This window comes from Merops nubicus, unplaced genomic scaffold (assembly GCF_000691845.1).
Source record: "Merops nubicus isolate BGI_N331 unplaced genomic scaffold, ASM69184v1 scaffold18453, whole genome shotgun sequence".
Classification (NCBI taxonomy): domain Eukaryota; kingdom Metazoa; phylum Chordata; class Aves; order Coraciiformes; family Meropidae; genus Merops; species Merops nubicus.
In genome coordinates, this window is record NW_008598504.1 from 25,157 (window position 1) to 37,177 (window position 12,021).

General features: G+C 37.9%; 1 protein-coding gene across 1 annotated transcript in view; it reads left to right on the forward strand.

Annotated features, from left to right (window-relative positions):
- The window catches only part of LOC103769839 (zinc finger homeobox protein 4-like), a gene marked incomplete at its 3' end in the record, with an annotated part of 51,447 nt that overhangs the window by 3,085 nt on the left and 36,341 nt on the right, over positions 1-12,021 (forward strand). Inside the window, exon 2 of the mRNA XM_008937077.1 lies at positions 665-1,167. Coding sequence (XP_008935325.1) covers positions 665-1,167 — 503 coding nt within the window. The remainder of the gene's footprint in view (positions 1-664; positions 1,168-12,021) is intronic.

Below are 12,021 nucleotides of genomic sequence, written 5' to 3' on the forward strand. Positions count from 1 at the left end.
ACAATGCCCCTTTATAGTTAGCAAATTGTCTGTATTCCAAGTGTAGGAGGAGGGCAAATTGGAATCAAACACCCATGTGTGAGCGGTGTACTGTCAATCTGTTACTTAATGGTACAGATTTGTACTAAAAAGAGTTCTCAAACTTTGTTCAGTTCAAATGTCTCCCTTTTGACATACCTGAATTGTTCTCTGGGTGTATCTTAAAACTAGGTATGCTGAGGTCTGGTACCAAAACTAGCTAAATTAGTATAGATATGCTTATCCTAATTACTGTATTGCAGATATATATATTGACCTACCTCCCACATAATTTAAAGTATATAACAAAACTACAATTAGTGCTGTGTAAGTTAATCTAGGCTTTTAAATTACAAAAGCATTGCTTTTTTGTTATTTTATTGATCAACTTTCATGCCTTTGAAAATACAAATTCCAGAATGACATCATGCCCAGTAGGAGTAATTAAAGCTATCTGATGAGGGAATTTAGAAGTTGAAAGGGATGATTGTAATTGATCTTGATTCAATCCTATTATAGCTTTTTATAGTTTAAGCTCTAGAGAAAGCAAACTCCTTGTCAAGGCTTTATTTTACGGATTCCTTTGTGTGCGATATGCTTGCTGGTGTCTACTTTCCCTTTTAATTTTTTTTTTTTTTTCCTGTAGTAAATAATGAGCTGCCGCCTGAAATCCGGCTTGCCAGTGGTCAGCTAATGGGTGATGACCTGTCCCTCCTTACTGCAGGAGAGCTGTCACCTTATATCAGTGACCCAACGCTGAAGCTATTCCAGTGTGCTGTTTGCAACAAATTCACCTCTGACAGCCTGGAGGCCCTAAGTGTGCATGTGAGCAGCGAACGCTCGCTCCCTGAAGAGGAGTGGAGAGCTGTAATTGGAGACATCTACCAGTGCAAGCTCTGTAACTACAACACTCAGCTGAAAGCGAACTTCCAGCTCCACTGCAAGACTGACAAACATATGCAGAAATATCAACTGGTGGCTCACATTAAAGAAGGGGGCAAAACTAATGAGTGGAGGCTGAAGTGTATTGCCATTGGCAACCCAGTTCACCTAAAATGTAATGCCTGTGACTACTACACCAACAGCGTGGATAAATTGCGCTTACACACTACCAATCACAGGCACGAGGCAGCCCTGAAACTGTACAAGGTAAGCCAGTGACAGCAATTTCAGTCGGCAAGGAATAGACTAGGAAATTAACCGTTTCAGTGCTAATCGAACAAGACTTTGATTAATCAGCAGAATAAGTGTTTATTGAACGTGTATATAATCAAACAAAAAACTGTGCAGGCTGGTCAGGGAAGAGTGTACTTGATGAGTCATGTTGATTCACCTGAGGGCCTGTTTAGGATGCACTCTCTGTGAACAAAGGGAACCTAAGTTGTTGTTTCTTTTTAAAGTTCCCTCCTAATAAATGACTAGAGGGGTTTTACATATCTTACAATATTTTTAGACTTCATCCATTACATTTTGAATAGAAACTTAACAGAGATTATGGAAAATGAAGATTTTTCCACAGTGCATAGAGAAGGGATTCACTTTCTGGCATATGTATCTGTTTGCAGCTGTGATCTATCACAACCAAGTTATTTTACATTGGTATTTTCCATATGCACATCCAGTATGCCACAATATTACCAAAGATATTCAGAACTAAGTTCTATCATGCTTCTGTCTACCCTTATTCCAAGCCAGTAATGATTTTTTCACAAATATGAAAGGGTGTGGTGTATATAAATGTTAGTAGAATGGCAACTGTATTTTTATCTTTACTGGAAAAAACTGTGTAGCTATAATGAATATGTGGAGTGATGAATACCATTTATTACAGAACTTGTAATGACTTTTTCCAAACCCTAATTATGGGGTAACTTATTTTCTGCAGTGTGTTTACTGGATTGGCTTGAGTGTCTTCGTTCATGGACAAAATATAACACATTCATTTCCAATATGAATAACTTTGTAAGTTATTAAAAACTTCTTTTGTCTAGGGGATATAAAAATTCAGGAAATACTGCAAACCATTAGGCACTGTAACAAGCTCTAAATATTATTAGAAAATCCATTTTGCAAGTGCTACCTATTGATTTAAACTAGAAATCTGTGATAACTAAACTATCAGGAGTCATCTGCTGATTACAGCAAGTACGCTGGTTTTCCAATCATGTTGAATATGTGTACACATGGAACAAATGCAGAAAAACCTCAGCAGACCTGTAATTTAAGCAAGAAATAATATTTCTTGTTATTTCTTAATATATCATGGTGTTCAACCATGTTCAAAGGGTTGTTATAAACTAACACAGAGTACACAGGCAGTAACATAGATTTTCATTTTATAACTGGGTAGTTGTAACCTAGATGGATCTGCTATGAACCAAAATGTTGGTAACACCGACTGGGTCTATTACATTGTCCTACAGTGCTGGCTGCTCTGCTAATTTAATGATGTATTTTATTTAAATTGCACTTTTCCTTGACTCTAGGGGATAGGGATTTTGTGCTTGCTGTTTGTTTGTTTGTTTTTAAGAAAAAAAGTTCTTACTCCAAAGTCCTGTTTTGAAAAGTGCCAAAAGAGCTGAGAGTCTAGTGACACAGACTGCAGCAAAACCGCCTTCAGATGTTCCTGCTCCCTGTTATCTGTGAAGCATTTCCTTGCTCCCTTCAGTTGCACTGATTGTGGAACCACACTCTAGGTCAGGTTTTTTAAGTGATCTAAGTCTAGCATAGTTGGTCCTCATCTCTTTTTTTGAGTATTAACCTGGATTATTTCAGTAGTCTGTTTTATAATGCCACCATTCAGAGAGATGCTGCTGCAAACAGTGTCACAGAGAGGAATGTTAGAATAGGAGATGGGAATGCAGAATGCTTTTCTTAGGTGGCTTCACTGTCACAGCTTCAGAGACTGTTGAAAATATTATGCCAGTTGCCAATATTTAAAATAAAGTTATAAGCATAGCTATGGAGTTGCAAGGCACAAACTATCTACTCAAAACAGTACTGTCTCTTAACACATTCAGTCCAGTCCTTAGAGAAATCTTTGTCAAATATGTTTGGGTTTGCAGCTTGTTTGATTTAGCGTTGCAGTGGGTTAACCCTGGATGAGCAACAGATGCCCACCAAGCCACTCTATCGCCCTCCCTCTTTCCTCTCCCTCCTCTGCACAGCAAAAGAGTAAAGGAAAATAAGATGGAGACAAAAACCCTAGTGGGTAAAAACAAAGGCAGTTTAATTAGAAAGCAAAGCCAAGAAATTCCATGCACGGGAAGGGAAGAGGGAAAAAAAGACAAAGATTGATTCTCTACTTCCCATCTCCAGGCAATGTCTGGCCCCTTCCTGGGAAGCAGGGCTCCAAAACACGTAGTGGTTGCTCCAGAGGACCAAGGACAAGGCACACCCCTGTCACCCCACCTCCCCCACTTTGTACTAGCTTTATAGTTAAGCTGACATCATATGATATGGAATATTCATTCAGTCAGTTTGGGTCAGCTGTCCTGCTTATGTTCCCCCCAAGCTCCTGCCCCCCTGTCCCACTGGTGAGCGAGGGGGGACTGTTAGAAAGAGCCTTGGTGCTGTGCGAGCACTGCTCAGTGGTAGTCACAACATGGGTGGTACCAACACCCTTCTGACTCCCAGCACAACAGCACTGCACCAGGAGGGCTGCAGTGGCAAAAATCAGCCCAGCCAGACCCAATACAAGTGCCGTAAGGGGTCAGATCTCAGCATTTAGTCCTTATCACTAAAAATGTCCTGGCACAGAACCCGCTTCTTTGCCAGATCCTGGTTTGTTAGATCAGGCAATTTGGTAGCGGCTACGTGATGCAGCAACCATACATGGCAAGAGATCATTGCTAACCTTTTAAGTTAAGTCTCTGAATCAGAGTGAAAGACATTCCAGTGGAAAAGGAATGCATAAGCTCTTAGACACCCTCTAAGCTTCATGCCCTACAGATCGACAGTTGGAAGTGTACTGTTGGTAACCATAGGGTTCCAATTCTTCCAGTACATGTATTGTTAAAGACTTGTTCCTAGGATTGCTAGTGAGAATCTCAGCTTTTTAAAAAGTTTCTGTCACTCATGACTTCTTACATAAGGTTGGAAATTTGAACCACAGTAGGCTTAACAATGCTCAGAAAGCAGATAGCATGTACATGTGCAGACATTAATTTTATATCATTTCATTTTATGGCTAATTTGAGGTAAAGGAGTAACTTATTTAAAATATCAATTGTGTTGTTGTTTTTTTTTTTTTTTTTTTTTAAGATCTGGGGTTGACAGTACTACTGTGTGTCCCAAGTAATAAAAAATTATTTGGATGCGTATGCTTTATAACAGAATGTAATGCCTCTGCACGTCACCCAGAAAACTTTACTTTTAATTGTGGTTGTACATTCAGGCCTCAAGGTGGAAATAAATGAGATTTTGCAAGTCTGTAAAGTCATCTGCTAGAAGACTTGATAGTTTTGTCAGGTTTCAGTGAAGCTGTTGACACCAGGAGAATTCTAAACTTTTTTCCTCTTGATCCATCATATAAACTTTTAGAGTACCTAAGGAAAAAAGAACATTAATTTGTATGAATAATAGATATATGCCTCAGGAGCTATATCGAATATTCATGAATTGTGTTTATATTCAAGCAGCTCCTCTAACTCTTTTAAAATTAAGGTGCTGTGAATATGGTTTGGCAATAAAAACTTTAATACTAAAACCATCTGAAAACACAGAAAGAGAATCTGTGACTTTGTTCCTTTGCTTTGTCAAGTACCCCAAAGTATTTTCTGTAGTCATTTATATTTATTTAAATGTTATTGTTTTGTGAATTTTCTTTTTATAAATGTTGCCATAACAGCTTGACTTCTCTTCCTGTTCATGACTATTGGTGGAATAAAAGGATGTCTTTTCATAACTGCAATTTTTAAAGCGACCATGAAGATCAGAGCTTCTCTTCTGAACCTGTGTGTAATTTTAGGCAGCACTGAAATGTTACTTTTAGAGTTAGATTCTAAATGTGGCAAATTGAAACCTTTAGCCGTTTTTTAACCTATTTAAAATAGAAACAGTCTAATTGCTCCTTACAGAAGTGCAGTATTCAAGTGATGTTGGTAATGTGACTGCTAGGAACCAGAGCAGAGACAGCCTTACCCTGGGTGAACTCAGCTTGGCCTAAATGAATTTCCCAAAGACTTATATTTGAAATTGTGGAGCTCTGTATTAGCAAATGAAACCGCAGAAGAGTTTCAAGTCCATCAAGATGTGTTCCACAAGTAAACAGAGAAAGCCTCTATAGCAACAAAGTACATTTCCATTCTGCAGAAGGAAGTGTTCAACTTCTGCAGATTTGGAAAGCTGAGGCGGGACGGTGATCTGTCTTTGTGGGTAAAAAGTACATGTAACTGGAACTGATCTAAAGGAAGCTGTTTTGTGGCTCAGTCAAATAGCTTTTGATTCAGGGAACTGCATATATCATGTCCTGTGCTCATAAAAAAGTTTCCAAATACTTTTAATAAATAAATACATACATACGTGCAGGGTAGCCTTTTTGCAAAGGAGACTGGAGTGGCTGAAAAGAACTTTTTAGTTAACCATGAAACTGAATGACGGATCAATTTCTAATCATAATAACTATTTGAAATTTGTCTATCAATAAATATTATTCCATTAGCTGATAATAGCTTTAATAGACATTTTTTTTTGTATTGGATATTTACTGCAGTTTACATCATAGAGACAACTGTTTAGGAGCTTGGGGAAAGTGACAGGCAGGCAGCAGTTAGCAGACTAATACTCAGCTGTGTGAAAACTACCTTGATTCTCTCTTTATTGACAAAATATTGATCCATACATAACATTATTAATGCTATGACTGTCAGTTCAGTTTGGATAGATCATTTTACCTCTCATGTTCTCAAACAGTGAAGATATTACCCAAAAGAAGTGACCTAATTTCAGTTTGAGAAGGTTAAAGGTTAAAGGTTAGCTCAAAAGCATCATCTGCCTAGCTGCTTAAGTTTAAACTGATCAATTTAATGAAAATCTGTTTTGCAGATGGGGTTTTAATGTCTTTGGCAGGATTTATGCAGCTTTAACATTAGACATATGCTAGTAAAAATTATTTCTTTATTTGACCAGAACAACACCTTTTCTTTTATGTTTTAAGGTAAAAGGCATGTGGGATATGTTATTTTGGCAAAGGACCTAGAAGCAGAAAGTGTTGATGATCTTTCCATATGGGCTCAAAACCAGAATACTCCTATGTCTATTGCTAACGATGACTGAAGAAACAAACAAAGCCGTATTCATTTTTTACCATAATGTTTTACTTTGAACCCCCCCCCAAAAAGAATTTCAGTAAGAACTGTCCTTGGAAAAGGCTTGTCTTCTTTGCTTCTTTGTTTTCTTAGGTGGAATGCAACAGCATCAATATTTTTAACATGGTAGAGCACGCTGATAGTCTCTTTCAGACCCTGTTTTTTGTAGATCAGCAGTATTCTTTTTCCTGCTCACAAACTGAGTAGTAATTGTATTACTTAGCTGTAGATGTCATAAATAACAAGGGAAATCAGTCAATCCAAATGGTAGGTTTTATCTGATGGAGGTTATCTGAATACACAAAGAATAAACAGGAGTGTAAAGCAGAGCTTTATGTTTATGTCTTCTGAGAACCTGTCTCTCACAGTTTTTGCCAGGGTAATTGTTTCTGCACAAGCACGCCTTTCTATTTTCAGATGTATGCAATTCAGTAGGAATTTCTTGGGCTGCTAATGCAATACTATTATATGTTAGCTTTGTAATTACCTAGGACTCTATCCCTTTGCTGATATATGTTGTAATGTTACACACACAAGCACAACTCGCATGTAGCAGTAATGAAAGTGGTGCCCTTTGTTTCATACTGACCTTCCAACTTATTTAAAAAAGAGTTTACAATAAGCCTTTGTTTTGTCCACAAATGATCATAAACAGCTTTCTAAAGAGCCCAATAAAATGAGATAATCACAAACATATAACATAACATATTGAAAGGGTGGAAGAACAAACAAGGCTTTTACTATATTTTATAGGATGGATTTATAGTCTGTCCTTGGGTCACTTATGGCCAAGAATTTTCACGGTCAACTGCCCGGTCTTGCTAGCTAGCATCCTCTGCAGGAAATGCAAATACTGTGCAGCACCTGCTCTTCAGCTGGAGTTAACACTTTTTTTAAAGCAAGATGTCCACTTCTCTGCTGGTTCAAAGTAAAATACTTAATTAGACTAGTTTTATTTCTGCATCTGTCATCAACAGAGCAGAATAGTCTGTCTGGATGCCATAATACTCTTTGCATATTTGGGCTTTAAATCAGCCAGGGATATTGAATGCTTTGCTTATCTTTATCACGTGCAGGAGGCACAAGTGGGATTTAGTCCGGAGGTAACTTTTAGTGTAACAGTTCCCCAAGGAACACTGCTTGGGTTTTTCTCATTATCCTTGTTCTGGATGAAAGCATCGTTGTTAGGAATTAACAGCTGAGGTGGGGAGTGTAAAGTATATGCATACAGGGATGAATGGACTAACAGCCCCAATCACTCTGTTTGCTTTACTCTGTTTGGCATGAAATGTTGATACTTGATCAGTCTGAAATTGACAGAAAGTCACATTCCTTTCATTTCTATTGTCCTGCACTAACTTTTTAATTTAAAATCAAATATCCTAGATATGTGCCAGTCCAATTATTGAACTGTCATTGTCCCAGTATGATGGTAAAAGAGGTCAGGAGATTGTGCAGCATTGATTTGCATAAAAATCATTGTGGAAAGGAAATTGGTCTATGTCTGCACATCTGAGGAGCCAAAACATATTTTGCTTAATCTTGTTCTTGTTTACTTAGGTGAAGAAAGATGTTTTCAATGATAAACAATTTGTTCTAATTTGTTGCTAAACATAAACGTCACGATAGAAGACATTTCAATTTTCTACAGTACTTTCAGGTTTATGTTCATATAAGGTTTTAAATGTTTTATGAAATTTAATTTCCACTGCAAGTTTTAGTTACTCCAATTCAGAGTATGCTGCTACGATTAAATGTGTAAGGAGAAACGAGGATGTAGTCAGCTATATATAGCTGTGCATAACATATATGCTTATTGGATGTACTTATACATTATAGACAAGTACATTTATTTTTTAACAAAAACAAACAAACAAGTAGTGGGCTAGAGGAATGGTAATTTCAAACATAATCTTTTTTAAGTTTAAAATATAATAATAGAGAAATATTTTCCACTTATATTGCATGTATTCTCTAATTTGATATTCAGATGTTGTCTGGCTCTCAGATACATAATGGTCCTTGTAAAAAATAGCATGCATTGTATTCAGCTTACTCTACACTGCTAGAGCAGAACAGTACTCTCAAATCATGGTTTAGAAAATCCTCATGTTCTTCCATTGAAATGCTGTCCAGGATCCCAGTCTGTGTGCTGTCCTGGATGAGGACGTATAAGGCTTCTTTTTGAAAGGAGGTTACTAGACTATTTGGACAAGATTTGCAAGTGCAGCCTGCCCAGTGGATCCTGAGCTTGTAGCTTGTCTTACAGAGCAGGATGAGTGAGCAAGGAGGAGAGCAAAAGCAGAGCATAAAGAAGATCAGCCTTATTTATTCAGTATGCTCAACACACAAAATGGCTGTGTAACAGCTGTTTTTTCTGCCTGGAGTTCTTTTATTCTGACGTTATGAGAAATATGTAGTTATTTCTGACTGAAATTCAAAGTAGAAATGCAGTGTACAGTGTATATAAGAATATTATATCAATGTGAGTGTGTGTGTATATGTGCATAAATAGATTCCAGCTATGGATTTAGCAGCCCAGCCAACTCCCTTCCAGCCTTGAAACATAGATTTTCTTGTTACCCTTAGGAGATTTTAGCTGATGTAATGCAACTCACTACAGGTGTCTTCTCTAAAATACTAATTACAGTTTGCCAGACTATCCCAGGTGGGATTTTTCTATACCGTCTCTTCCATGTATTTAAGAATGAACAATAAAAAAAGTACTGGGACATGACAGGAAAGTTACATTTTGATATGTATATGTGTACTTCAGCTTTGATATTGCTTTTGCTAAGTGATTTAGGAGAAACGTTGCCCTCCGTCTGTGTGTTTGTCAGTCTGCCCAGACAAATACCAAAATTGGGAAATTATAGGACGGTTGATGGGAATAAAAGCTTAGAGACCCCATATGTACAAGATTGAGCTTTGAGATGTTTGATACACAGATCTTGAGATTGTATGGCTCTATATATGTTTATCCTGCCAGATAGACAAATTCATCTTCTGGATTTATTTTTTTTTTTTTTTTTCTCCTTTGGGGCTACTGCTGGGGCAATGCTTTAGTCAGATTTTGTAAGGAAGGTTAGTGAAGAAGCTGGTGCGAAATGCTAGAGTAATACCAGTTCTGTTTGGTTTAGCAAGAACTGGGCACAATACAGGAGACATATGTGGATAAACTTCTATGTATATGTTTGTGGGCAAAATACAATGCTGTACAACAGGAAATAGGTAGTAGTTACATTAGATGTGGGTAGGGTTTTTATGTTAGTAAAACATAAATTACAAGTGGGAGCTTGTCATTTTTTGATCCTAGTAGTCTGTCTATTGGGCTGGTGTACTTCATACAGGCAGACAGTGCAGAATGGTGACCTTACATCCTCGCGCTGATACATAAAGTGAAGCTTTGCTAGGAATGGCAAGACCTTTGCTTTGTGGACAGCCGTGAAGGAGGCTGTCATGGAAATGACCCCCTTGGTCTGCAGCAAAAGGTGCCAGCCCTGAAGTTCAGCAGCAGACAGATACACAGAGTATTGTGCACCATAGCCTATGGGGTAATTGGATGTGCTACTCTCCCTGTGGGAGGGAAGGCATTAAGATAATGTTTAGCTTTTAAAGGCAGGGGGCATTGAAGGAAACAAAAATTGAACAAAGGTAGTCCTTGAATGATGAAGTGTACATATTCTTATGCCTGGGGCATCCTACTGCAGTAGCAATGACAAAAACAGGGGAAAAAATGGTTTTGTCATATTTGAAGTGTATGAGCAATACTCCTCGCTTATAAGAAACTACATATTGCTAATTGGAGCCATGAATAGTAATATATTCATCTTACTGCAAAAGTGGATATTTGACCACGTGAACTGCCTAACAAAAAATCTTTTTTTTTTCTTTTTTTTTTTTTCTTTAAAACTGTTATCCTAGAGTGATAATCAAGTCATCCTGTTAACATGATTCCCATGTCTAAAATACGTGACTATATAACTACTGTTTTTTTGCTGGATTGTGTGCAGGCAATCTAACATATAGCACCAGTATTCAGGATCTGCCCAAAAAAGAGCATTTCTTTCTCATCTCTGTTCTCCTCTGTAATCTCTCCCAAAGAAGAAAAACATATGCCACTTCCTTGCACTGCGTCTAGAGAGAAGAACCATAGAACCACCTCTAACCATAAAGACATCACAGGCTCTACTGTTCACGGATAGCTTGTGCCCAAACTTTTTATAGAAAACCAGGTTACCCTTATTCAGAGAAAGCTCAAGATAATCCTGTTGTGATGATCCTGTTTAAAACAAAGGCTTAAGTGGAAACTTCTTACCAGAACTTTATCAGGCATTTCCAATGCTCTGTATAAATTCATTCTGAAGTTGCTTGGCACACATGGAATTTTTCAATTAGCATCCTAAACTTATGATTTGGCCTATAGTAGCCCTTGGCTAGGGTATGGCAGAGGTCAGTTGTCTCCAAACTACTTTATTAAGAAGAAAGATATTTTCCATGGGAAATCCCAAAAAAGCTGCAACTAGCTCAAGTATACCAAGTATATACTGGTAAAACATCAGGTATGACTGATGTTATCCTTATGCTAAATTCAAAATTCTGGGTCCTAATGGCAAAAGAGAGGGAAGAGCACTTCCTATTCACAGGATTGTAGATTCAGTATATCTAGACTTCGAAGGGACACATAAGATCATCAAGTCGAACTCTCTGCTCCTCACAGGACTACCTAAAGCTAAACTGTATGACTAAGAGCACTCCTTGAACTCTGACAGGCTTGATGCTGTGTCCACTTCCCTGGAGAGCCTGTTCAGTGACCAGCCACCCTCTCAGTGAAGTACCTTTTCCTAATGTCCAGTCGGAACTGCACCTGACACAGCGGAATTCCATTCAAAGAATGTTGTTCCCATTTTCTACTTAATCTAGACAAAAACTTGCAATCTGAGAAATAGACTGAGGCAAAAATACCAAAGTTTTCTAATTGAATAAACAATTTGTGAATGACCAGAAGCTTGGTACTTTTACAGCTAGAACAATGAAACAAAGTCTGAGGATCTTAGTATTCTTGCTCTTTGTGTCTGCAAGTAGTAAAAGCATGGAAAAAGGCTTGTTTTGCCAATGAAATGAGACAACTTTCAGTATCTAGTTGTTACTATTTTGGAAACACCCTTTGGCATTTACAGATATGTACACAGCTAATGAATGACTGGAAATTAGGAAGAATGAAGCTGGTGGGGAAAAAAAAACCAAAACAAAAAAAGAGGCCAAATTGCAAGTGTTTCTGAAAATCTTATGTCCTTATTTGTCCAGGAACTTCTGTGACTCAAAATCTTTGACACAGGAGGAAGTCAGAATCCTGATGGGATATATTGGAGCAGGATCTTCTGAAGTCAGCTCTCAGACAACAAAGATCACAGGCCACAAAAAGAAGTTTAAGAAAAATTTCACCAGATATGTGAGCTGGAGTCTTTAGGCTGATTTGAAAGCATTATTGTGTTGGCCCTTAACACTAATCCTGTTGTAGATGCATCTTAGAAATCATAGAACAGTTTCATTTGGAAGGCACCTTTAAAGTCATCTAGTTCCAATCTCTATTCCATGGGCAGGGGCACTTTCCAGTAAATGAGGTTGCTCAAAGCCCCATCCAACATGGCATTGAAGACTTCCGGGGAGCAGGCATCCAAAGCTTCTCTGGGCA